General features: G+C 48.5%; 1 protein-coding gene across 2 annotated transcripts in view; it reads left to right on the plus strand.

Annotated features, from left to right (window-relative positions):
• RFX2 (regulatory factor X, 2 (influences HLA class II expression)) overlaps positions 1–27,748 on the plus strand; it is a 54,295-nt gene that overhangs the window by 5,317 nt on the left and 21,230 nt on the right. The window contains exons 2-8 of one of the 2 annotated variants that reach the window (XM_006868890.1): positions 237–326; positions 4,387–4,466; positions 5,044–5,305; positions 13,802–13,876; positions 20,468–20,649; positions 21,427–21,546; positions 27,617–27,732. In XM_006868890.1, coding sequence (XP_006868952.1) covers positions 237–326; positions 4,387–4,466; positions 5,044–5,305; positions 13,802–13,876; positions 20,468–20,649; positions 21,427–21,546; positions 27,617–27,732 — 925 coding nt within the window. The remainder of the gene's footprint in view (positions 1–236; positions 327–4,386; positions 4,467–5,043; positions 5,306–13,801; positions 13,877–20,467; positions 20,650–21,426; positions 21,547–27,616; positions 27,733–27,748) is intronic. The other variant, XM_006868891.1, reaches the window with a different exon arrangement.

The raw sequence follows: 27,748 nt of genomic DNA on the forward strand, positions 1-27,748 counted from the left end.
TATGTGGGAGTCTGTGTGTGCATATGTGGGAGTCTGTGTGTGCATGTGTGGGAGTCTGTGAGAGTAAGTGTGTTGGCCTCTGTGTGCATGTTTGTGTACGTACATGTGTGTATTTGTGTGTGTGTGTGATGAGTCAGCCCTTTGACGAAGCAACAATACAGTAGGTTGCTGATTTCTTGGTGTTTACAGACAATTTGTGACACGTCTAAATGTCCCTCTCGTCCCTTCCCTTGCAGCGGGTGTTGGTCCAGGCCACGGGCTCTGCTCCCAAAGGGGCCCAGATGCAGCCTGTCTCCCTTCCGAGGGTGCAGCAGGTACCACAGCAGGTAAGGACTCGGGGCTCGGCCATCACATGTGTCTCAGTGACCACATGACTGAGTTAACCATTGTTGTTAGGTGCAGTTGTGTCTGTTCCGACTCATAGTGAACCTATCTATGCACAACAGAACGAAACCCTGCCCGGTCCTGCGCCCGCCTCACAACCATGGTCATGCTTGAGCCCACTGCTGCTGCCACTGTGTCAGCCCATCTCATTGGGGGGTCTTCCTGTTTTACGCTGACCCTCCACTTTACCAAGCTTGATGTCCTTCTCCAGGGACTGGTCCCTCCTGGTAATATGTCGGCAGTCCATGAGACCAAGTCTGGCCTTTCTTACATCTCAACAGTGTCCTAGCTGTACTTCTTCCAAGATGGACTGGCTCATTCTTCCAGCAGTCCATGGTCTATCACTGCCCATGGGGCTGTGGGTTTTTAAGTTATTTGTTGCTGTTGTTAATAACATACACAGCAGACCACACACCAGTGCCACCCTTTCTACATGGACAGTCCAGGGGCACTGACGGCAGTGTGGAATGTATGTGACCATCCTCCCCACTCACATCAACTCACTGAGTCTCCTGTCTGCTCTTCTTGCTGCCATCTTTACGGGAGATCGCCAGGCCTTTGTCCCGCAGAGGCACTGGGAGGGTTCGAACCACCAACCTTTCCGTTAGCAGCCAAGCACTTAACTGTTGTACCACCAGGTCTCCTTATTGGAACATAGGTAGCGGTACATCGCAATCCAAAAGATACAGGGGCTTCAGAAATGTTGCAGAAAAAGTCCATCCCACTTTCCCATGAACTTTTGGAAGCCCCCTCATAGTCTCTGAACCAAACCAGAGCCACTGCCGTTGAGCTGCTTCTAACTCACGGTATAGGGAGGTTTCCACGGTTGTCAACCGTAACAGGAGCAGACAGCTGCCGCCTCTCACAGAGCGACTGGTGGGTTTGCACTGCCAGCCTGGTGGTCAGCAGTCCCGTGCGTATCCACTGTCATCTCTGAGGCAGGATCAATCCTTCTTTACTGTTGCTGTTCCTTTTTGTTTGGCATCTTCGGTTTCTTGCCCAGAAGGTTTTTTAGGATGCGATTTAAAAATATAAAACAAAAAAAATCTTTTTACTGCAGATAGGTTTTGCAATAAGCCAAAAAGGCCGCTGCTCCTCCATTCATTCATAAATTCTGATAAACAAGCAAACGCCTGATAGTGCTGAGTCCAAGGGCTTCTGGACAAACCAGCTGTGAGCCAAGACTGATCTCAGGTGAGTAAGTCGTTGGCTCACAAAATGGGAAGGCTTGAGCTAAGCTTCCACATAGTAACACCAGTTGTGAGCTACTGCAGTGTTCCTTCCACATACATTTTCTCTGAACAGACAGAGAGTAAATATTTTGGGCTCTGGGGGCCAGACAGTCTCCGTCACAACCACTCAATTCAGCGGCCAGACCAAGAAAGCTCCAGCAACGCTGCGTCGTGAGTGGGTGTGGCTCTGTGCCAATAAAACTTTATTTGTAAAACTGGTGAGCAGGGTGGGCCCAGTGTGGTCCAAGGGCCAGCGTTTGCGGGCCCCTGCCATCCAAGAAGACTCCTGGTGTGATATTATAGGATCAGCACTGAACCAACCACAAGGTCATCAGTTCCGACCCACCAGCCGCTCCTCAGAGACCCTATACAGAGTCACCGTGAGTCGGAGTCGACTCTACGGGACTTAGTGACAACAGCAGTCATTTCACAGGCCAAATTTCAATTAATCCAAGCTCCTGCCCATAAGGAACCCAAAGTATCATAAAGAGATGTCAGAGGCCAGAAATTGGGTCTCTCTCCAAGGGACGCCTGCGGAGATTGGGAGATTTGCAAACTGATAGAAAACAAAGGCTTGGGAAGAGACCCAGCAAGGAACCAGGCCTAACTCTAACTCCTGCACTTATCTGTCCCAGTGACATCATTGATGGGGGGAGAGGGGTGATAGGCCAATGTGTGACTCCAGAAACGTCCCACGCTTGGAGGTCAGGCCTGCTTCTGCTCTCTGTCTTGGTATCTGCCTCATTGGGTGACCACGTGTCCCCTGTCCCCCCTTAGCCTTTGATTTCCTTTTCTGAAGACACCACCCAACATTTCTAGAACTTTCTCCTGGCATCCTTGTTATTCCAGGGAACTATGTGTTTTTCCGGTATAAGCCATGGCTGGGTGTCCTCACATCAGCCCCATCCCTGCAGCCCCAACAGGGACGACCGTGGTGAGGCCTGAGCAAAACCAGTGCCTTGGCCTTTGATTCCCTCACCCTAAAATTAGGCTAAACAGGCCATCCAGTCAGATTCCCTCTGCTCAGAAGGAGAGTCAGGCCTGAAATGTGTGGCCAGTTGCTTCCGAGAACAACTTTTCCCCTTTACCATGAGAACAGCACTGGATGTACCAGCTACCACCATTCCTGAACATTTTGATCAAAGGCTCTCTAGAAGAATCTTGGTCAAAGGGCGGGGGGGAGGGGGAGGGAACAGAATTTTGAAACTATTTCCCTGAGATAATCCTTAAACCAAAACTAGTCCCTGAAGTCTTCTTCAAACCAAACAACAGTTTAGCTTCACTAGCGAAGACCGTCTGCCTTGAGCATTGCGCTGTTTTAAGAATTCTCTTTACGGGGTCAAAGGGACAACAGCCACTCGGCAGTTCAGACAGGAAGCTTGGGGGCAGGGAGTTTATATTCACAGGGGAGGACCACTCAGAAAGGGAGAGTGGGAATCCTCCCACAATTCCAAGAATGTTTCCACGTCACTCCATTGTACGCATAGAAATTGTTGTTTTATGTATGTTTTACTTCAAAAGAGTCATGAAAAAAAACTTCATTATCCTTTCATTCCATTTGTCTACAATCGTTTTGAAGCCCCCTTGTACTTTCAACAATAAAAATAAAGATATTAATTATTTTTAATTTTGTTCTCTGCTCAGAGAGAGCTGGGTTTCCTGCCACCTTGAGGGTCAGAGTCCCTAGTCATTCTCAGGGGGGAATGAACTGACTTTCCCACAGTGGCAGCAGGGAGGGTACAGGATTCTTCCCCTTGCCCTCCTTCCTCCATCACCCCACTCGGGACACCCCCTCTGCTTGAACCTCCATTGCCCGACTCTGATCCAGAGGACACCCCCCTTTGCCAGGGACAGGGCCTCAGGGCAGCGTGAAAATACCAGCAATACTGCATAATGAGTGGGTGTGGCCACTTGCCAAGAAAACTTGATTTGCTAAACTGGTGAGCAGTGGGCTGAGTGTGATCCAACAGCCCCTTGGTGCCGTGTTGTTGGATCAGTACTGGACTGCTTACCACAAGGTCAGCTGTTCAAACCCACCAGCTGCTGCCCAGACACCCTATACAGGGTCACTAGGAGTCAAGAAAGCATGGGGGTGGGGGGCGTGGGGAGGAACACCACTTGGCCGGCAGGAGCAGCCTGGGCTTCCTGTCTGGCCAATGGGCCCTTTGCCCAGTTGGGAGGCCATGTGGGGTGGGCAGTCGTGGGGAGCCCTGGACTTTCACTACCAGTTGGATCTTGCCCGCTGCTCCATGGGCCGCTGAACCCACTGAAGACCACAGTGGTCATTCTCTTTCCTGCCCCCACGGGGGGCACATGGGGGACCCACACCTAGCTTCCCTCCTGGAACTGAAAGGGCCTGTGGATAGCAATGCACACAGCACCACTCTGGCTTGTGTCTGGTTCTGTTACCACGTGGGCTCATGTGGAATGTGTAGTCTTTACTGTCTTGGCTCTAACCAAATGATTGGCAGTTCAAACTCACCTAGCAGCTCCACGGGAGAAAACCCTGGCAATCTGCCTCCATAAAGAAGACAGCCTAGAGGACCTCATGGGGCAGTCCTGGTCTGTCACAGAGCCACCAGGAGTCAGAATGGACTCTGCAGCGCCCAACAACAGCACAGTGCTGGCTCCTCGTGTCTCTCTAGAAGGGGCTGCCTGTGGGCGAGGGAACTACCACCTAGGCCTGGCTCAGTCCATCACAGGCAGGGGCACTGACCGATGGCAGGTGGGAGCAGCAGTCCATGACCCAGGACATGTGCTGCTATTGCAGGTCCAGTCTGTGCAGCACGTGTACCCGACCCAGGTGCAGTACGTGGAGGGAGGAGACGCCGTCTACACAAATGGAGCCATGTATGTGTTCCTCATCCCTCTCCCCTTCCTTTACGACTCGCCCACCTCTCTGTTTGGGGCTGTGTTCGAACAGATTCTTCCCCTTGGTATGTCCACGGGTGCCCTAATGCACTCGGCTGCTCACTGAAAGGTGAGAGGTTCAAGGCCACTCAGATGTGCCTCCACAGAAAGATCTGGCAATCTACGTCCCAAAAATGAGCCCCTGGGAAGCCTGTGGAGCCCAGTCCTTCTCTGACACACAAGGGGTGGCTATGAGCTGGAAGGCCCTCGATGGCCACTGGGACACTGGTCAAGTTCTATGCAGTTTTAGCCCAGGTGTAAATTTCCCAGCACTCGATCAAGATACACACGTGTCACGCTCCACAAAGGAGCCCCTTACGTAACCCATTTATCCACCCATCAGTAGATGGTCCAGAATGCGGCCAGCCACCAGGGTTTGGAAAGCTGTGTGGCCTGGGAGTTCCAGGGCCCATGACCCCAGTTTCTCCATGGAGTTTGCCTGGAGTCCTGGGGGGTTCAGAGAAAACACTTGGACTGGAGAGGACTCCAAGGCGACCGCTCTCTCTCTCTCTGATAGACGGACGGCCTACGCCTACAACCCCGAGCCCCAGATGTACGCCCCCAACAGTGCAGCCTCATACTTCGAGGCCCCAGGCGGCACCCAGGTGACCGTGGCAGCCTCGTCCCCGCCAGCAATCCCCGCCCACGGCATGGTGGGCATCGCCATGGATGTCACGGGGACCCCCATCGTCTCCAGCGCCGGTGCCTATCTCATCCACAGCGGGATGGACAGCGCGAGGCACTCCCTGGCCCACACATCCCGCTCATCACCAGCCACGGTATGTAGAGGACCCCACCCGGGGACCATGTAGACCCACACTAGCCACAGTATGTAGGGGTTCCCACCTGGGGACCATGTAGACCCACACCATGGTATGTAGGTGACCCCCCACCCCCGAGGACCATTGGGTTGACCGTGTCGACCTGCAGCAGCCAGTGTACAGGGGCCCCTGTCCGGGGTACATGAGGTCAACATGTGGACCAGTAGCAGCAGCCACTGGGACCAGTGATGAAGAGGCAGCTGGAGGACCAGGCTGTGTGTTGTGGTCCAGTGGGCTCTGAGCTGGAGTCCCACCAGCCTCAGGCAGGCTGTATGGCCCTCAACATGTCTGCCAGCCTATCTGAATTCCAGTTTCTCCCTGGAATTAAAAAAAAGAATAAATCCTATGTCACGGGCTAATGTGAATTTGGAATTTGAGTGAAGCTCCCTCATTAGTGGAAACTGCTGAGTTTGTGTTACTATCAGTGACGTTATCAGCCTCTCTAAGGCTTAGATCGGCCCCAGCTGTATATAAAACCTGGGCTGAATCCAGAAAGAGGAAGTTCCCCTTGGCAGCTACACCCAGTTCTTACCACCACGCACATGGCCAAAATAAGGACTTGGCTGCTTTGAAAACTCTTATTGTCTCTGTTTACTTTATTTATTTTCTAATCACTTAAATCAAACTGTTTTTGGTGTACAGCTCTATAAGTCTTAACATGTATAGATTTGCATGACCACCGCCATGGTCACCCAAAACCCTCCTCATGGTATTTCTTTGTGGTCCTGACCTCCCCATTCATGACCCCTGGCAAGCCCCCATCTGTTCTCCTTCACACCAATTTTGTCTTCTCAGGAATCTCATATAAATGGAAGCCTATAGTGTATAACCTCTTGGTTCTGGGTTCTTTCCCTCAGTAGAGTGCCTTTGAGATTGGTTCATTGGCCCTCTTATATGAACCAATGGTTTGTTCATTTTTGTTGCCTAGTAGTATTCTGTTGTACTACAATTTGTTGATCCATCCACCAGTTGAGGGGCATTTGGGTTGTTTCCAGTTTGGGGCAATTATGAACCAAACTGCTATAAATAGTCACCTATAAATGTATGTAGGTTTGTGTTTGGACGTATATTTTCTAATGGGATTGTTGATTCACACGGTAAGTGTATGTTTAACTTCATTAAAAATCACCAGTTTTCCCACGCTGCATTCCCTCTAGCAATAGAGTTGCCGTTGTTCCACTTCCTTGTCAACACTTATTATTGTCAGATTGTTGTTTTTTATTTTAGCCATTCTTACATTTCCTTTATAGGTGATAACACCAAGCAGCTTTTTGTTTGCTTATTTGCCTTCCATAGAGGTTCTTTGGTAAAAGTCAAGTCATTTGCCTGTTTTTTAACTGTCTTTTCTTTTTTTTTTTTCTTTCTTTCTTTCTTTCTTCCTTTCTTTCTTTCTTTTCTTTCTTTCTTTCCTTTCTTTCCTTTCTTTCTTTCTTTCTGAGTTTTGAGAATTCTTCACATGTTCTGGATACAAACCCTCGGTCCAGTATGTGATTTGCAAATATTTTCTCCAAGTTTTTCAGAATTTTCTTTTTCTTTTTTTTAATTCTTAAGAGTGCCTTTTGAGATCATTTTGATTGAGTCCAATTTATCAAATTTCTTCTGGTATCATGTTAGGAGCCCTTTGCCTTTCCCCAGATTATGAAGCTTTTTTCCTATGCTTTCTTTTCAGTGTTTCATATTTTTATATTTTACATGTTGTTGTAAGTGCCTGGGAGTTGGGTCTGACTCATAGCGACCTGGTGTAGGGTTCCGGACAGAGCAGAAAGCCTCCTCTTTCTACCACAGAGCTGCTGTTGGTTTCAAACCACCAACCTTGTGGTTCACAGTCCAGTGCCTTTCTGGGATTTCGTAACTGGCTCTTTTCACGTAGCCTCATGTTTTCAAAGTCCATCAATGGTGTAGCATGTAACAGTACTCTGCTCTTGTTTATGGCCAAATAATATTCCACTGTATCCATTTTTGAGTTCAGTTTTATATAAAATGTGAGATCTAGGTGAAGGCTTTTTTTAGTTAATGCTGTTGTAGGGTTTTTGTACTTAAAACAACCAGCTGACCACCATTTATGTCTCCATCCATTCTTCATTGATGGTACTGGCCATTTTAACAATGTTCAAACTTCCAATCCATGAACATGGGATGTCTTTCCATTTTATTCATGGTTGGTCTTTCATGTCTTTCAACAATGTTTTGTAGTTTCAGTATTCATAGCACATCTTGCACCTTCTTGGTTAAATTTATTTTGAAGTGGGTTTTTTTGGGGGGTTTTTTTTCCTTTTGGATGTTATTATAAATGAAATTGTTTCCTTAATTTTGTTTTCCAATTGCTCCTAACTAGCACATACCAGGTAGCGCAGTGGCTCTCTGAGATAAGCATTAGAGTTTGAACCACAGGTTGGTGGTTCGAGCCCATGAACCATTCCATGGGAGAAAGATGAGGCTTTCTGCTCCCACAACCTTAGATTTACAGCCTCAGAAACCCTACACAGGTTCTCTGTAAGCCGGAATTGGCTCGAAGGCACTTAACAACAGCAATTGCATACAAGGGGGCTTCAAAAAGTTCATAGAATTGAAAGATAGTGGAATTTTTCCATGAACTGTTTGGTAGCCCCTTCATACAATTGACTTCTGTGTATTAATTCTGTGTCCTGAAACTTGCTGAATTCATTTAGCTCTACTAGATTTTGTGGATTCTTTAGGATTTTCTGTATATAGGAACGGAGTCCTGGTGTGGTGCTGTGGGATAAAGCACTGGACCCCAAGGTCAGTTTGAATCACAAGGTCAGCAGTTTAAACTCACCAGCTGCTCCTTGGAAACCCTATACAGGGTCGCTATGAGTCAAAAATGACTTGATGGCACTTAACAACAACAAGATATATAAGAACATGTTATCTGTAAGTAGAAATCGATTTACCTCTTCCTTCCCAAGTTGAATGCCTATTATTTCTTTTCATGCCTAACAGCCAAGGCTACAACTTCCAGTACAACATTAAATAGAAGGGGCAAGAACGGAAGTTCTTGTCTTGCTCCTCATCTAAGTAGAAAGCTTTCAATCTTTCACCATTGAAGATGATGTTGCTGTTGTTTAGGTGCCAAAAAGTCAGTTCTGACTCATAGCAACGCTCTGCACAACTGAACAAAACACTACTCGGTCCTGCATGGACCATCCTCACAGTCTTTGTTACTTTTGTCCCCATTGCTGCTATCACTGTGCCAATCCATCTCATTAGAGGGTCTTTCTCTTTTGCGCTGATCCTCCACTTTACCAAGCATGATGTCCTTCTCCAGCAACTGGTCCCTCCTGAGATAGCCAAAGTATGAGATAGAAAGTCTCACCAGGAATCCTGGCTTCTTAAAGAGCATTCTTCCAACACAGATTTGTTTCTTTGCTCTTGAACGTTTTAAAGAGGTCTTGTGCAGCAGATTTGCCTAATGCAATACGTCGTTAGATTTCTTGATTTATTGACTGTTGCTTTCTTGAGTGTTGACAGTTGATCCAAGCAAAATGAAATCTTTGACAAACTTCAAGAAAAGTCTTTTCTCCATTTATCTTGATGTTATTTATTGGTCCAGTGGTGAGGGTTTTTGTTTTCTTTACGTTGAGGTGCAACCCAAACAGAAGGCTGTGACCTTTGATCTTCATCAGTCCTCTTTGCTTTCAGCAAGCAAGGTTGTATCATCGGCATATCAGAGATTGTTAACAAGTCCTCCTCTAACCCTGATACCACGTTTGTCTTCATATAATTTAGCTTCTTGGATTATTTCCTCAGCCTAAAGATTGAATAAGTATGGTGAAAGAATGCAACCCTGGCACACACCTTTCCTGATTTTAAACCATTCAGTGTCCCCTTGTTCTGTTTGAATGACTGCCTCTTGGTGTATTGACAGGTTCCTCGTGAGTACAACTAAGCTTTCTGTAATACTCATTCCCTGCAGCGTTGTCCATAGCTTGTCATGATCCACACAGTAGAAAGCCTTACACAGTCACTAAAGCACAGAGAAACATCTTTCAGGTATTCTCTGCTTTTAGCCAAGATCCACGTCAGCAATGATATCCCTTGTTCCGCATCCTCATCCGAATCTGGCTCGAACTTCTGAGAGTTCCCTTTCGATGTATTGTTGCGGTTGTTTTTCAGTTATCTTTTAGCAAAATTGTATTGCAAGTGGATGACGTTAGCTGTTGACGTCTCATAAATGCCCTTTGTGAGGTTGCATGTTGTTAATTGTTACGTGCCATCAAATTGGTTCCAACTCATAGCAACCCTTCATAGTGTTTCTGAGGAGTTTTAAGGGTTTTTCCCTTGAGTCTATTAACATGCTATATTTTTGGGTTTTGAAGAATTTAAGAATTCGTGTTCATTCTTCTTTAAACATCTGATAGAATTTACTAGTAAAGCCACGTTGTCTTGAGCTATTCTTGGTGGGGAGTTTTTAGAATACCGATTCAATCTCTGTTTATTAGAGATGTACTCAAATATTCTATACTTATTGAAGTTTGTCGGGTACGCTACCAAAGAAGAATACCAACATTTTCAGTACCAAAACCAAACCAAACCTGCTGCCATCGAGTTGATTCCGGTTTATGGTGTGGTATAGGGCAGAGCTACCCTGTAGGGTATCTGAGGCCATAAATCTTCATGGAAGCAGAGAGCCTCATCTGTCTCTCTCAGAACAGCTGGTGGTTTGAACCATCAACCTTGAGGTGAGCGGCCCAGCGCTTAACTCACTGTGCCACAAAAGCTCCAACATTAACTAAAACCATTATGGAAAGACTGCTTCTCTCCAACTAAGAGGCCAGCTTCTTGTTGTTGTTTTCACGTGCGCTGCAGCTAAGTGGCATACGGCAAGAGACCGAAATGCACAAGCAGCTGGGAGGAGCCTGTGTCTTCCATAGGCTGGAGGTCCAAGGGCTCCCTAGGAAATGTGAACCTGACCAAGTTCTCTTCTATTCTTTGAGAAAATACAGCAAGTCCTTTTATAATGTGTTAGGTGGGGGCAGGGCTGTGCCATGGAGTTGGTTCCGACTCTTAGCGACCCTACATAGGGTTCCGAGACTTTTTACGGGAGCAGAAAGCCTCATCTTTCTCCTGTGGAACAGCTGGTAGTTTCTAACTGCTAACTTTGAGACCCACCATTTAACGGAAATCGAATTAACATAAATGTTTTCACATTTTCGGCTTTAATTCCTCATCTGAAATACAGATAGATTTCACTCTCAAGAACAAGCATTTTGGGAGTCGGGGGGATTACAGAATACTTTTTAATAGTGTAAAGGGGTCACTAGACTGAAAGGTTGTGACCCACTGTTCTGAGGAAGGCTGTGTTTCTTTCCCTTCCCAGACTGCTGTGCATCGGGCTGGGGTCCTGCAAAGGCTAAATGTTACTCACTCAACAACTAACCAAAAGGCTGGCGTGCAAACCCACCCAGGCACCCCAAGACCAGGGTCTGGCAATTGCTCCCGAAGGGTCACAACCTTGAAAGTCCCATGGAGCAGTATGGCTCTGCCCAGTTTGATTGGGGCCACCAGGAGTCAGCATTACCTGCGCTGACGGCCCAAGGGTGGGGTAGAGTCCAGCGAGCCTGCTCACAGTTGACGGCCCGCCCCGGTTACTCCCTGCTCTGTAGTGGGGTGGCTACTCCCTGCTTCGTGGTAGGGCTGCAGGATAATTTCTGTGGGTGTTTGCCAGAACCATGGCCAAGCTTTGGATCAAATGCCCATGGAGGCTGGGGGAGGGGTTCCTGCATTTCTTCTCTTTACTGTAGACGTGGTGCCTGCCCCCACACCCACCCCTGGGCTGACATGTAGGGAAGCCCCCTGAGCCCTGGCCCTCCCCAGCACCTGTTGGCATTTCCCCTCCCCCCACTTGAAGGGACAGTGGAACTCATTAGGATTTCCCTTCAGTGGGTCTCAGGCTGGCCCCAGCAGGCTTGAGAGACCTATTGTTTTTTTGAGTGGATTCCGACTCATAGGATTTCCGATTTACAGGGGCAGACAGCTTCATCTTTCCCCAGTGGACAAGCGGTGGGCTCGAACTGCTGGCCTTGTGGTTATCAGCTCAGTGATTTTTCTGTAGATGCCACAGAAATGTATTTTCTGTCAGTTCTAGAGGCTGGAAGTCCAAAGTTGGAGCGTGCTTTAGCTGGGGTCCTTGCTTGTCTCTTGCAACTTTAGCAGCCGCGGCAGCACCCTTGGTATTTCTGAACTTGTAAATGTGCCTGCCCCTCGTCTCAGATATCTGCCTTCTCCCGTGTGTCTCCGTGTCACATAGCTTATTGTGTAAAACTCAGAGGTGATTAGGCGTAGGATCTATACTACATTGCGTGATGCAAATGATTAAGCGCTCAACTGCTAACCTAAATGTTGACGGTTTGAACGCATCCACAGGTGCTTTGGAAAACAGACCTGGAGATCTGCTTCCAAAATTCACAGCCTTGAAAACCTTACGGAGCACAGTTTGAGCCTGCAACACATGGGGTGGCCGGGAGTCAAATCAACTCAATGACAGCTAACAACAATGATAACGCTGGTGTGGTTTCAATGGGTTGATTGCATCACACCAGGTTGCCTTATGGAAACTGATTGAGTTATGTTACAGGGCATTGAATTATGCAAAGTGACTGTGTTGTATTACATGGCATTGCATTATGGGAGGTGATTGCATTAAGTTACGTTATATTATGTGGCACCGCGTTACCTCACACACACACAGGCACGTGGGGTAGGACTCCAGCACATAGTTTGAGGGGACACACGGTTCACTCCCCAGTACCGGCCTTCCAGTAGATCTTTCTTAAGGTGGCTCTTACCACCCCCGTGAGTGACGGGAGCAACAGAAACCCTCTCCTGCTTGGCCTCAGCTCCAGGGAACCGAGCCCCACTTTTCACAGAAGCCTCCTTGAAGTCACTGTCTTCCTTCCGTGTTTCCAGAAGAGGGGGCGTGTACTGGATGTCCTTTACCTGTCATGGTGGCATTGCTCTGACTGGCAGCTTCCCTCGTACTGGACAAGTCCAGGTCAAATGCGACGTGGTGTCGTATCGACAGAGCTTTGTTTGAAGAAACTAGCTTTGGTGGGACTGGCAAAGTCAAAACCCACAGGCTGGGGCTTTGCTAGCAGGACGGGCCAGCTGGGAAGTCAGTGCCTCCCGGCTGTCCTTGGATGGACGCCTGGTGGAGCAAATGGCTGACACTCAGCCACGAACTGCCAGATTGACAGTTTGAATTCCCACGGGTGCCGCCATCTACTTCCAAGAACTGTATGGGGCCAATTCCACTTTGACAGACGTGGGGCTGCCATGCATTGGAATTGACTCAGTGACAGGTTTGGGTTTGGACTGTACTTGGTGTCAGCCAGCTGATTCTCCCTAGCAACAGATAAGCAGCTCTGGGGTGCACCCTGGTTTCTTAGGGGAGCTGTAAGAGAATACACCCACTCTTCACTTACCAACATGGTTAGAGCCCAAAGTCCAGGTCACTGGTGAACATCAGCCCTGTGTGAAAATGGAGGATGACCACATCAGATCCCAAAACATCACGGCTTAACTGCCAACCCACCAAGACTCAGGCCCTGCCAAGTTGGCATACAGCCTTAAGCGTCACAGCCAGACTTACTGTAACCTCAACCTTCGTATCTGCCAGATGTTAAGTCGTCCATGCACACAATAGTCAGATGGCAGGTTTTCAAACTATTGTCATGAATGCGTAAGGTCAGATAACGAGCTAGTCAATAAGTGAGGAGTGGGCGTGCCACAGAGCAGGTGGCTTGAAAGAAGAGAACTGTGTTGTCCGAAGTCTAGAAGTGGGAACCAAGACCCTTCCTTGCCTCTCAGCTTCTGTAGCCCCAGGCGTTCCTTGGTGTGCCTCGGCTTGTGGACTCACGCTCTCATGTTGTCTTCCCCGTGCGTGTCTCTCTATCTCCGTGTTTCTTCTCCCGTTTTGAAGTCTCCACTCAGCAAGTTAGGACTTGGACCCACTTGACTTAACTGAGGTCACACCTGCTTCCAAACCAGGTTGTATCTCCTTAAGGGATACATTTCAGCCCATGATGGGAGATTGCCGGGGGAGTCCTTGGGAGACTCTGCTTACGTTTGGGTTTCTGAAATGGCTCAGTATTGCCCTGCCACGCCTGCACATAGACATGCATGCTGCCAAGGTGAAATGGCATGTTCTCACAAGGCAGCCACGCTCCGCTACCCTCCTGTAGTGGGCGAGGGGGCGCGAGGTGAAGTGGTGGTCCTGTGGCAGCTTTCTCTCAGGGTCCTGTTCCTCGTGTCCCCCCGCCCCGCACCCCACCTGTGTCCAGTCTCATGCGTATCTTGTAGGTGCTTTAATCGTGATTTGGGTATTAATAAAAACAAATCTTGGCTGATGCTAACCACCTGATTTCCTTTTTTTTTTCCTTTCTTTCTTTCTTTCATTTTGTTTTGTTTTTGTTTCTCTGCACACATTTTCTGTAGCTTGAAATGGCGATTGAAAACCTCCAAAAAAGTGAAGGGATTACATCTCACAAAAGCGGTTTACTCAACAGCCATGTAAGTGTGTGCCGGGTTTTACGGTCGGCTCTGCTCTGCTCATACCCTTCATAGACATTTCACAAACTCAGGACACCTAGTTTCTCTGTGGCCAGCTCTCGCCAGTGAATGGTAATTTGAGAGAACCCTAGAGTGACTCATCCCACGCATTTGAGCTGGGTATGGTTTTTCTCCTTCACTTGCCTCATGGGAGAATCCAAGACCATCTGGCCTGAGATAGTCATGTTGTAGAAGCTTCTTGTCTCTGGGCAGGATGGCACCGGAGGTGATAGGTGACCAGTTTTTATTTCTGGGGACAACCGAGAAAGGAAAGCTGTGTCTCCCTCCACTCCATCCTCTCACCTCACCTCTCTCCCAAAAGCTGAAAAGTCAGATTTGACAGTTGGTTTGGCATCTTGAAACCGGGAAGGTCTCTGAAGTCAGAAGAGTTTATACTGGGATTTGACATTCTCCTGAGATCAAAAACGTCAGTGAAAAAGAAAACCCCTTTAGTCAGGCACAGGGGGCTCTGGTGGTGCAGTGGGCTATGTGCTCGGATGCGCACTGAAAGATCAGAGGTTCTAACCCACCAGCCACTCCGCAGGAGAAAGAAGGCTGCCTGCTTGCTCCTGTAATGGCTGAAAGCCTCAGAACCCCTTGAGAGCAGTTGTCCTGTCCCGTAGGGTAGCTGAATGGGAATCAACTCCAAACAGTGGGTTCGTTTTTTGTTTTTTGTTTTTTTTGGGGGGGGCGGGGGGGTTCTTGCTGTTGTATGCTGTCACGTTGGTTCCAACTCATATCAAAGTTTCCAAGAGTGGGCTGATGGGTGTGACCTGCCAATTGTGCACGTAGCAGTTCAATGACTATCCTACAGTACCACCCCAGCGCTCTAGGAGGTGGGTTTAGGCTAGCAGATGTCTGACCTAGATGGGATCAGCACTTGAGCTGGGCCCAATTTCAAAGTGAGTCCAGCGCAGAAGTTACCTGGAGGAAGCCGCGGGTGTGGGACAGGAAGCGCTTTTCGGGTCTGGTGTCTGATGTCACCCTGCTTGCCTGCCACAGCAAACCCACAGACTCAGAAAACCCTGCTCAGTTCTGACCCACCCAGACTCCAGGGGACATAGCCGCCCTGTCACACACCGATGCTGGGGTGATATCCTGATGTCATCTCCGGGGTGCCCGTGGAGAGACCTTCCCCCCACCCCCATCTTAAACTCAGAGTACTCTCTGTGGGGATCAGGGCCACAAGGACAGCCTGCAGAGTCCCCCAGATTAAGTCAGCACTGGGGCTACCCCAAGGAACCCTGGTGGCACAACGGTTAAAGTGCTCCACTACCAACCAAAAGGTCAGCTGGAGAAAGATGCGGCAGTGGGCTTCTGTAAAGGTTTCCAGCCTTGGAAACCCTGTGGGGCATTTCCACTTTGTCCCTTAAAGTAAGCTAGGAGTTGAAATTGATTTGATGGCTTGGGCTTGGTTTGGGCTCTGGGGGGAGACCCCCTGAGGAAGGCAGGCAGAAAGAGGGGTGCAGACCACAAGGGTGTGGGAAAGTGCCTATGGGAATGTGTAAGCCTCTCGGACAACTGGACGCTGTTCAGCAGAGGACGGGCGCTCTCTGGCTGCTTCTGCTGTTTTCCATGCCACCGTTCTGCCAGTTCCCTCAGTTCCCTGCCAGGATTGTAGTTGCTTTGTCTTCGGCCATAAGGAACTGCAGAAGTGGGTTTAGTGGCTGATGATTTAGAAAGGGCCCTAGGGGCACTGTGTGCACTCAGCTGCTAACATAGAGGTTGACAGTTTGAACCTCCCCAGTGGGGCCAAGGAAGAAATGCCTGGTGATCTTCCTGAAATCTCAGCCACTGAAAACCCTCTGGGGCACAGTTCTAATCTGACACATAGAGGGTCACCAGGAGTCAGGGGAGATGCATCTTTCCCTGTCAGCCACGCACACTGCAATGAAATTGGCGTTGGTCTGGTCTTGGCAAACTTGGGAGCCGGTAGGGTAGAAGGGACCAAACCGATTTGGCTGACAGACAGAACAGAGTGTCCATCCAATATCTGTAGTGGCTCCTCAGGCCAGTCTCACTCACCTGTGAGAAGTGTCATCAACTGTCGCCATATCCCAGCTCCTTCACAGGCCACCCCGGGGCCTGGTCTCCAAGAGAGTAAAGGACAAGGGCATGTCCAGAACTTTCCCTGCTGCGGCACAGGAGCTGGGGGGCAGGGGGAGCAGTGTTCCGGGGCTGCATGCTCTGGCCCTTTCCCGTGTCTCCTAGATCTCCCTTATCGGGGTACCACATAGCCACAGACCAGCTCCTCCAGGGGACTGCGTGCCAGGCGTGGGCTCTGTGTAGTCAGCACCAACACAGGTGTGAAGGAACACAGCTGAGAATTGAGGGCAAAAGCACTCAGGCTTAACCTTAGCATTCACAGCAGCCCACAATATGGGGGCAGCAGGGGTGGGGGGGTGGGAAGGGTGCTCAGCAGTGGGTGGTGGTTTCCTTTCTGGAGGGGCTCCAGAGCTGGCAGGACCCAGGGGACAAACATTGATGTCATCCAAGGACTTCTGATTTCTGCTCCTCCAGAGCTGGGCCCAGGGTCTGCAGTGCTTGGGGTCTGTCTGTTGAGAAAACTTACTTGCCTATCCTGGTGGAAGGTGGAAGGAGAGGGCCTGGGGCGTTTATGAGATGCGATTTGGGAGACTGCAAACTAGAATCCACTTTCTAGAGGAAGTGGGGGAATAGCTTGTGTGGGAGAGGGAAACAGACCTCCATCCATCTGGGAGTCACCATTGTCTCTCATGGAGCCCCCACCACAGCACAGAGGCCACCAAGTATGGGGGTGCTGCTCACCAGTCTCCCCCAAGGCTGCCACACCATAGACAGGGTCCTCCCTGGCCCCAAGATCCTTTCCCAGGACTCCCCCTCCACCAGGTTCTCAAGCCCCTCCTTGGGGAGAGACAGTGTGTGCTACAATAAACCATCATCCCGTCCAACCCCTGGGCCTCACAGCCATTCTGAGATGGGTTCATCGCAGAGCACTTGCCTTTGCTTTGTAGTCAAGAAGTACAAACTGCCCAGCCATAGACAGACGTTGCCCCAGACTATGGTGGTTTCTTTCCTATGGCTCCCTGCCCCGCCTCCTGCTGGGAAGCCTATTGACAGGGTGCCGGCATCTCCTCTCCCCTTACCCAGGATACTCATCCAGGCACCAGCCCTCCCCAAGTAACCTCCTAAGGTACGGTGGTCCCAGAAGCTCCATCCTTCCTGGTGCTCAAACCTTGAACCCATCCTCTTCCTCCTACCGCCCTTCCAGCCCGTCCACACATGCTCCCCGATTTTACCTTGAAGACTTGTTCAGAATCAGTACATCCATAGTCCAGCACCTCCGGCTATGGTGGATTATCATCGTCCTCTCCCCCTACTTGACCTCTTAGTGATCGGCGTCTTCTCAAGGCACCCACTAGAGGGCGTCCTGTGCCAAGTCAGGTCACGTCCTCCGCTCAGACTCTTCCAAGACATCCACTCCTTCAAGTAGAAACCAGAGCCATAAACACAGCCCTGCCCGGTCCCCTCCCTGCCTTCCTCTCCTACTCTGTCCCCCTCACACACTCCGCTCCAGCCACACAGGCCTCCTCGCTGTCCATCATACGCATCAAGCCCCTTCCTGCCTCAGGACCTTTACACAGGCTATGCCCACTGCCTGGACTTTTGCAGAGCCCACTTTACCCTCTCTACCTCTACCTCGACCTGTAAGGTCTCTCGGCCCTGGTCCCTGACTCCGCCCTCACACCCCGCCTCTGTCTTCCCCATCCATGGACACCAGAGGGCGCCCATGAGACCTGAGCCAGGCCTGTCTGTCTGCCTGCCCAGAGTCCTGCATGCGCTGCCCTGCTCTCTCCAGCTCTCCCCTCCTTCTCTCTGCCTAGATTGCTCTCCCCCCAAACACCCCCTCCACCTTCCCTCACCTCCTTAAAAGCGTTCCCACACAGCACTTTATCAGCGAATCTTCCTCAACACCACCCCAGATTTAAGATCATAGTTTTTCCTTCAGTCCCTCTATGCTGGAGTCGAGCCCCTTTCCCGGGGTGATTTTTCTCTGCGCACTCAGCATCATCTCTTTAGGTGCATTTCCTATTCATGGTGGGGCTCTTCCCCACGAGAGCTAGGGCATCTGGCGTGTCTTCCTTACTGGTGTGTCCCCACCACCTAGACCACGGTCCTCAGCAAGTTGTTAAGTGCCATCAGGTCGGCCTGACTCATAGTGACCTGGTATCCGGTTCCTGAGGAGCAGCTGGTGGGTTTGAACCGCTGACCTTTTGGTTAGCAGTCTAGTGCTTATCCTGTAGTGTCACATCTCTGTAAATGTAAAAGGGAGGTGAGTGGGTAGAAAGTTGGGCATTTAAAGGCTGATTATCTGGCCACAAAGCAGATACTGGAGCAGAGCGCTGCTAAGTGGCTAAGTAGGGCCTTCAAGGATGTGGTCAGAAGTCCATCTCAGGTACTTCTCCCCTGAGAATCAGGCACATGTCTGGACGCTAAGACCACAGCTGGCAATCTGCTTCCAAAAACTCAGCCAGTACAAACCCCCTCAGCATAGTTGTGCTCTGACCCATACAGAGGTGACTGGAGTCAACAGCTGGCTTGGAGGCCCTGAGTGGAGCAAATGGTGGACATGCTCAGCTGCCTACTGAAACACTGGAGGCGTGTACCACCCAGAGGCACCTCGGAAGAAAGGGCTGGCAATCTACTTCCAAAAAACCGGCCACTGAAAACCCTGTGAGACACACACGAGTCAATGCGAGGGCAGTTGGTAGTGGTGTGGTGGTGCCCACTTTCTATGTGGTCACTTCCTATTTCCCAGAAAGAACTTGCCAAGGAACTTTTATTGTCAATAGTTCCCCAAAAGAATTCAACTTTTAGTGTAAATAGTACAGGGGAGTGATGCATAAGAGATTATAATTCCCAAGCAGTTATTTTCTCTTGTGCACCAGCTTAGTGAGTACCTAAGGCCCCTGGTGAGTGGGTGGTGGAACAGGTAGGTCTTAGAACCCATCCCCAAAACTCCTAGTCTAGTGGTCCTAATAGCCCACCACCCAGAAATCAGAACTCAGGCTCTGTCTTAGTTCCCTAGCACTGCCGAAAAAGAAATCCCACATGACTGTCTCATCATTTCTGGGGAAGACATGGAAATGGGCTGCAGGGGAGGGTCCCTCCATGGGTGTCCCTTGGCTTGTGCCTGGCTCTTCATTTGGCCCCTTCCCCTGGGTGTGTCACTCTGTGTCTACTTGCCCTTTTATAACACACCACTCAGAAACAATAAAGTGTAGGGCCCACCCTACTCCAATATGGCCTCACTAACCCACATTCTCCTCCCAGAATTCCCAGCTACACAAACCCCTTAGCCTCCCTGGCGAAGGAAAGGAAGGGGGCATGGGTTCAAATGTGGTCAAATTAGCTGGTTGGGGGGTGGGGAGGAGAGATGTGTACCGGACTATGTGCTAACTTCAAGACTAAGGATTTGGTTCATGGTACAAACAGTAGTGCCCACAGGCACCTCAGAAGAAAGACCTGGAGATCTATGTCAGAAAAATTAGCCATTAAAAAAAAAAAAAATCTATGCAGCAGCACATCCCTCCTGTGATACACATGGGTCATCATGAGTCATGGTCGATTCAACCGGCAGCTGTTTATTGTTTTGTTTTGTTTTGAATGCAGAGAACTGCGCTGATGTTTCCCTTTGGTTCCAGCTCATAGGTCATAGCGACCCTGTATACAGTTTCTAAGAAGCAGCTAGTGGGTTTGAACTGCCAACTTTGCAGTTAGGAATCCAGTGCGTATCCTACAGTACCACACCAGGGCTCCCTATAGTTTTCTTGAATTCTCTTTGTCTGGGCTGAAATATTTCTATTCCTCTAGGAGGCGCACTGGGATATGCATTGGGCTGTTAACCACAAGGTCGTTAGTTCAATCCCACCAGCTATTCCGAGGGAGAAAGATGAGGCTGTGTGCTCCTGTAAAGATTTACAGTCTCAGAAACCCAGTTCCAACTCATCGCGACCCTGTATAGGGTTTCCAAGGAGTGCCTGGTGGGTTTGAACCACTAACCTTGTGGTGAGCAATCCAGTGCTTATCCTGCTCCGTGCCAGAACTCCCGGAAACCCCATATGGGGGCGCTATGAGTCAGAACCAACTCAGGGGCAGTGGGCAATAAGTTTGGATAGGATCCTGCATGGTGCAAAGATTCATCATTCAACTACTTGCTGAAAGGTTGGCAGTTCAAACCCATCCAACAGTGCCTGGCGATCTCCTTCCAAAGGTCACAGGCTTGACAAGCCTATGGGACGCAGTTCTCTGCAGCTAACAAGAGTAGCGATTCGGAGATACTTAGTATTGTGTGTGGTATTTAAACGGCACATACTGTTTGTGTTGGGGGGTGGGGTGGCTGTTAATGACTACAGAGACAGCATCTAATAGGCTCATGCAGATTTGGACCACAAATCCAGGAGAGTCCCATTGTGAACCGTGGGGAAAACCTTGGCTCTTTTCAGGGGCCCGTGGTGCCCGTTTCCACCTTCCACCAGGTTTTGACAGATGCACATGTCTCTCCCCTTCCAGCTCCAGTGGTTGCTAGACAATTATGAAACCGCGGAAGGTGTGAGCCTCCCCCGAAGCTCACTGTACAACCACTACCTTCGCCACTGCCAGGAACACAAGCTAGACCCTGTGAACGCCGCCTCCTTTGGGAAACTGATCCGCTCCGTGTTCATGGGCCTGAGAACCCGTCGCCTGGGAACCAGGTGTGTGGTGGATGCAGCCATGGGGTGATGCCCTCCGACTCCCCTCTTCCTTTAAGCAGAAACTGAGCTTTGGGGGGAATGTGGGGCCCCTTCCTGCTGGCCCACACCCAACCCTGGATGCACCTGTTGATACCCCTAGTCAACTGTGCCCCTGGGTGCAAACAATTTGAGCTTGATGGCTAGCTGCAAGGTTGGCAGAGGCTCAAATCCACCTCAGAAGAAAGGTCTGGCAATCTACTGCCAAAAGGTTGTTGTTGTTGTTAAGTGCCGTCGAGTCGGTTCCGACCCATAGTACAGAGTTTCCGAGGGTGTAAATCTTTACGGGAGTAGAAAGCCTCATCTTTCTCCCGCGGAGTGGCTGGTAGTTTCAAACCGCTGCTGACCTTAAGGTTCACAGCCCGATTCGTAACCACTACACTGAAAACCCTGTGGAACACAGTTCTCCTCTGCACACATAAGGCCAGCAGGAGTCAGGGTGGAGGTTGCCGGAGAAGAAAGTCCAGGTGATCTGTTTCTGTAAAGATGAAAACCTTATGGAGCACAGCTCTCCTCTGTACTACACAGGCTCCCCATGAGTTGGAATGAACTGTTTGGGGGTGGGGGACAGTTTGCTAAAATGCAAGAGGGGTCCCTCAGAGAGGGGCATGCTGGGTACCGAACTTCCTCAGTTTGATAAGCTGAGGAACCTTTCACTGAGAGCTCCAAATGCAGGCTGAGTGCGCCCCCTAGAGTCCCAGGACTCCCACAGAGAGATGACCCTTGGGCATTGATTTCTAGGGGCAACTCCAAGTACCATTACTACGGGATCCGCCTGAAGCCTGACTCCCCGCTGAACCGGCTGCAGGACGACACGCAGTACATGGCCATGCGACAGCAACCCCTGCACCAGAAGCCCAGGTGGGTGAGCGGGACCACCCCCCTGTATCCATGGTCCGGGGGCAAGACACCCACGCCCGGGTAGCAGGACTGGAAGAGAGCAAGAGAGAGTGGGTGTGATGTCCCTGCCAGGGCTCTCTAGGGAGACAGACCCATGAGAGAGAGTGTGTATTTGTAAAATGAATGTGTGCATGTATGGAATTGTGTGTATACTGCATGTACATGTGTGTATGTGTGTGTGCTGTCATTGTATCATACCTGTGTTGTATCGTGTGTGTATGATATTATGTGTGTGCATGTTTATATAATGTGTATGCATACTTTATATGATATGCGTGTCTATGTACAGCATATGTGCATAATGTGTGTGTACATGGTGGTGGTAGTGTGCCACGGAGTGTAGGTTCTGACTCATAGCAACGCTGTAGAGGGTTTCCCAGGCTGTAAATCTCTATGAAAGCAGAAAGCCTCATCTGTCTCCTGTGAAGTGGCTGGTAGATTCGAACTGCTGACCTTTCAGTTTGCAGCTCAGCTTGTAATTCACTACACTACCAGAGCTCCTTATGTGTATACATATGTGTATAATATATGTCTGAGTCCTGGTGTGGCGCCGTAAGATAACCACTAGATCACAAGTTGGTTTGAACTGCAAGGATGGTGGTTCAAATCCACCAGCTGCTCCTTGGAAACCCTATACAGGGTTGCTAGGAGTCAGAACCAACTCAACAACACTTAACGACAACGACAACAACATGTGAGCGTACATGTGACCTATGTGTGCACGTGTGTGAGTGTATGCTTGTTTGTTGTGCACATGTGTGTAGAGTGTATGCTTGTTTGTTGTGCACGTGTGTGAGTGTATGCTTGTTTGTTGTGCATGTGTGTGTGTGCCTGTGTGTATGGTGTGCATGTGTGTAGTCTGCTATGTGTGTATATGTTTGTGTGTGCACGTGCCATCATGACATGTTTGCATGTCGTACCTGTTGTGTGTGTGTGTGGACATGTGTACTACATGTTGTGTATATGACGTATATTGTGCATACGTATGTATGTGTGTACTGCTTTTGTTAAATGCTGTCAGTTCTGACCCACAGTGACTGGGTTTAGGGTTTGTGAGGAGCAGCTGGGAGGTTTGAACTGCCAACCTTGCAGTGGTTATCCTACAGTGCCAACCACACCAGGGCACCAATGTATGTGTGTGTTGTTGTTGTTGTTAAGTGCCGTCAAGTCGGTTCCAACCAAGTTGGTATAGGGTTTCCAAGGAGTAGCTGGTGAACTTGAACTGCTTACCTTAAAGTTCAAACCGACTCTGCAGTCCAGTGTGTTAACCCCACAGAAACCCACCCAGGACTCCATATAGACATATGTGTATATAATATATGTATGTGTACATATGTGTGTATGTGTTGTTGTTAAGTGCTGTCGAGTCAATACTGACTCTTAGCCACCTTATATAGGATTTCCAAACAGCAGCTGGTGGGTTTGAACCACTGATCTGTAGTTAACAGTTCAGTGCTTATCCAACAGCACCATATCAGGACTCCACATATGTATATAATATGTTGTTTGGTCACCTCTCTTTGGAATGGGCACAAATACAAATCTCTTCCAGTCCATTGGCCAGGTAGTTGTCTCCAAATTTCTTGACATAGATGAGTGAGTGCCTCCTGTGCCACCTCACTTTGTTGAAAGATTTCAATTTTTATTCCATCAATTCCTGGTGCCTTGTTCTTTGCCAATTCCTTCAATGCACCCTGGACTGCTTCCTTCAGTATCATTGGCTCTTGATCATATGCTTCCTCTTGAAATGGTTGAACATTGACCATTTCCTTTTGGTACGGTGACCCTGTGGATTCCTTCCATCTACTTTTGATGCTTTCTTCACCATTCAACAATTCGCCCAGAGATTCCTTCAATACAGCAAGTCAAAGTTTGAGTTTTTTCTTCAATTCCCTCAGCTTGATAACTTCTGAGCATGTTCTTCCCTTTTGGTTTTCTAACTCCAGGTCTTTGCACATTTTGTTATAATCTTTGACTTTATCTTCTCCAGCTGACCTCTGACATTTTCTATTTAGCTCTCATACCTGCTCACTTCTTCCATTTGCTTTAGCGTCTCTAGGCTGGAGAGCAAGGTTCAGAGTCTCATCTGACATCCATTTTGGTCTTTTCTTTCTTTCTTATCTTCTCAATGACCTTTTGCTTTCCTCCTGTATGATGTTCTTGATGTCATCCCACAACTCTTCTGGTCTTCGGTCTTTAGTGTCTAATGCATCAAATCTGTCCTCCAGATGATCTCTGAATTCAGGTGGGATATATTCAGGGTCATATTTTGGCTCTTGTGGACTTGCTTTAATTCTCTTCCACTTCTGCCTGAATTTGTGGATGAGCAATTGATGGTTTGTTCCACAGTCTGCCCCTGGACTTGTTTTGACTGATATATGGAGCTTTTCCACCATCTCTTTCCACAGATGTAGTCAATTCGATTTCTGTGTATTCCATCTGGTGAGGTCCATGTGTATTTTGCAATGAAGAAGTCATTGGTCTTGCAAAATGCTATCATGCATTCTCCAGCATCATTTCTATCACCAAGGCCATATTTTCCAACTACTGTTCCTTCCTCTTTGTTTCCAACCTTTGCACTCCAATCACCAGTAATGATCAATTCATCTTGATGGCATGTTTGATCAATTTCAGATTGAAGGCATTGGTTGTTGTTGTTGTTAAGTGTCATCGAATTGGTACCGACTCATAGTGACCCTATGAGCTCTGGTAGTGTAGTGGTTACGAATTGAGCTGCTAATCTCACGGTCAGCAGTTCAAAACTACCAGCTGTTCCACGGGAGAAAGATGAGGCTTTCTGCTCCTGTAAAGATTTACAGCCTCGGAAATCCTGTACAGGGTTGCTATGAGTCGGAACCGACTCCACAGCACATAACAACAACAACAACATAGCGAACCTATGCACAACAGAATGAAACATTGCACGGTCCTGGACCAACCTCACAATTGTTGCCACATTTGAGCCCATTGATTCTGACACCTTGCCAATCCATCTCGCTGGGGGTCTCCCTCTTTTTCTCTGATCCTCCACCTTACCAAACATAATATCCTTCTCCAGCAACTGGTCCTACATGATAATATGGCCAAAGTATGAAAGATCAAGTCTGGTCATTCTGGCTTCCAGGGAGTATCTTGGCTGTAATTTTTCCAACACAGATGTGTTGGTTCTTTTGGTATATTCAACATCCTCCTCCAACACCATAACTCAAATGCATCAATTCTTCTACAGTCTTCCTTATTCACTGTCCAGCTTTCGCATGCATATGAGGTTATTGAAAATACCATGGCTTGGGTCAGGGGTCAGGCGCACCTTAGTCCTCAAGCTGACATCTTTGCTCTTCAACACTTTAAAAAGGTCTTGTGCAGCAGATTTGCCTAATGCAATACATCATTTGATTTCTTGACTGCTGCTTCCGTGAGTGTTGATGGTTGATCCAAGAATGAAGGCCTTGACAACTTCAATCTTTTCTCCATTGATAAGAATGTTGTTTATTGGTCCAGTGGTGAGGATTTTTGTTTTACATTGAGATGCAATCCATATTAAAGGCTGTGGTCTTTGATCTTCATCAGTAAGTATTTTAAGTCCTCTTCACGTTCAGCAAGCAAAGACATTGGTAGAATTCTTCCATTTCATCATCACTGGCTTTAGTGATTGGTGCATAAATTTGAATAATAGTGATATTAACTGGACTTCCTTGTAGGTAGATGGATTTATCCTATCACAAACAGCGTTGTATGTACCTACTGACTGATCTGGATATGTTCTTTTTGACGATGAATGCAACACCATTCCTCTTCAATTTGTTATTTCCAGCATAGTATACCATGTGGTCATCAGATTCAAAATGGCCAATACCAGTCCATTTCAGCTCACTAATGCCTAAGATATCGATGATTATGTGTTCCATTTCATTTTTGACAATTTCTGATTTTCCTAGATTCATGCTTTGTACAGTCCATGTTTTGATTCTTAATGGATTTTTACAAAATCCATTTTGAGTTGTGTTTCTCTTCATTTTGAGTTGTGCCCCATCAGCAAATGAAGGTCCCGAGGGCTTTACTCCAGTCACGTCATCAAGGTCAACTCTGCTTTGAGGAGGCAGCTCTTCCCCAGTCGTATTTTGAGTGCCTTCCCACCTGAGGGGCTCATCTTCCAGCTTTATATCTGATAATACCCTGGTGCTCTTCATCATGTTTCAGTATTCAATGTTCTGGTGCTGACGGTGCTCCACTGCTATTCATAAGGTTTTCAGTGACTCAATACTTGGAAGCAGTCTGTCTCCCTTCTTCCTAGTCTGTCTTTGTCTGGAAGCTCAGCTGAAACTTGTCCACAATGGGTGATCCTGTAGCTTCCAGAATCACAACAACACACAAACCACCACAGTGCAACAAACTGACAGACAAGTGGTGATATATAATATATCTATGTGTAAATCCGTATTTACACATACATATATTGTGGTGCTTTGGGCTAATGTGTCAGACTGCAAAGTTATTTGAACTGCAAGGTCAGTGGTTCAAGCTCACCAGGTGCTCCTTGGAAATCCTAGACAGGGTCACTATGGGTCGGAACTGACTTGTGGTGCTGTCACGTCGATTCTGACCCATAGTGACCCTGTATAGGGTTTCCAAGGAGCACCTGGTGAGCTTGAACTGCTGACCATGTGGTTCAAACCAACTTTGCAGCCCAGTGCATTAACCCATAGCACCACATCAAGACTCCAATACGTGTGTACATGTATGTACGTGTGTGTCCATACATGTATGCGGTGTGTGTCGTATATGTGCAGGTATTACATGGTATGTGTACACATGTGTGTGTTGTGTGTGTGTATGGGTGTGTGTATAAAAGGAGACTTCAAAAAGTTCATGGGAACAGTGGAATTAAAAGATAATGGAATTTTGTCTGGAACTTTTGGAAGCCCCCGCATAGCTAGTGCTTCCCAGGGGATGGGGCAATGGGGAGCTGTTGGTTACTGGATGCAGAGTTTCTGTTTGGGGTGAGGAGAAACATTTAGATGTGGATAGAGGTGGTGGTCACACAACATGGGGAACCCACCCTTCAAAATGATTAAGGGCTAAGTGTCTGTCGTACAGCCTCTCCCAACTTGTGGCAGATTTGAGTTACAACAAAACCACACACCCAACTCTCGTTTTGTGTGTGTGTGGGGGGGGCACATACAAGGGGGCTACAAAAAAAACGTGAAAAAATCCCATCATCGTTTCAGTCCATTTTTTCCATGAACTTTTTTCCCACTAATGTATGGAGGGCCTGTCATGTCATCGTCAGTAGTATGGATGACATACAGTATCACTGCACATAGTTTACTAATGTTACATTCTCGTGCCAACCCCCAAAGACAAATATAGTTGGGATTTACACAGATAGTGAGAAGAAAAGACAATAATGATGAGAAGTTTAAAAAATGGAGCAGTTGGCTTACATCAGTACCAACTTACGAAAGAGTCGGAGAAAGTCAGCGACTGCCTGTGTATACTGGTACCACACACAGCACAGCACACACAGTACATGCACACACAGCACAGCACAAACACACACACAGGCATACATGCATACATGCATGCATGCAAATAGTATGACGCTCATGCACACACATGCACACTCATGCACACATACACCTGCATATGTGGCACAACTTGTGCACACATGTGCAGACAGCACCGCATGCACACATGCACTGCATGCATGCAAACACGTGTGTGCACAGCATGCCAGTGCAACATAACATGCATGTGCACATGCACACAATGTAGTGCATGCAACATAACATGCATGCATGCACAGCACAGTGTGCACACACACATGCAAATAGCACAGCACACATGCACACACAGCACAACACACACAACACCGCATATACACACACAGTTAAACACATGTGCACATGCATGCACATACACACACAGCACAACACAACAAAGCAAATCTCAGGGAGTATCCAGCTTAGTCCCCTGGGCCCTGAACCCATCGCGGACCATGCTGCTGGAACTCACAGTGACATCTGCCCAGGTACCGGCCAGCCCAGAAGACAGACAGCCTCGGGGACAGTGGCTCCAACAGCAGCCTGCACAGCACTCCTGAGCAGGCCATGGCCGCCCAGAGCCAGCACCACCAACAGTACATAGGTGAGCATGCCCGCCC

The sequence above is a fragment of the Chrysochloris asiatica genome, unplaced genomic scaffold, assembly GCF_000296735.1.
Source record: "Chrysochloris asiatica unplaced genomic scaffold, ChrAsi1.0 scaffold00125, whole genome shotgun sequence".
NCBI lineage: Eukaryota > Metazoa > Chordata > Mammalia > Afrosoricida > Chrysochloridae > Chrysochloris > Chrysochloris asiatica.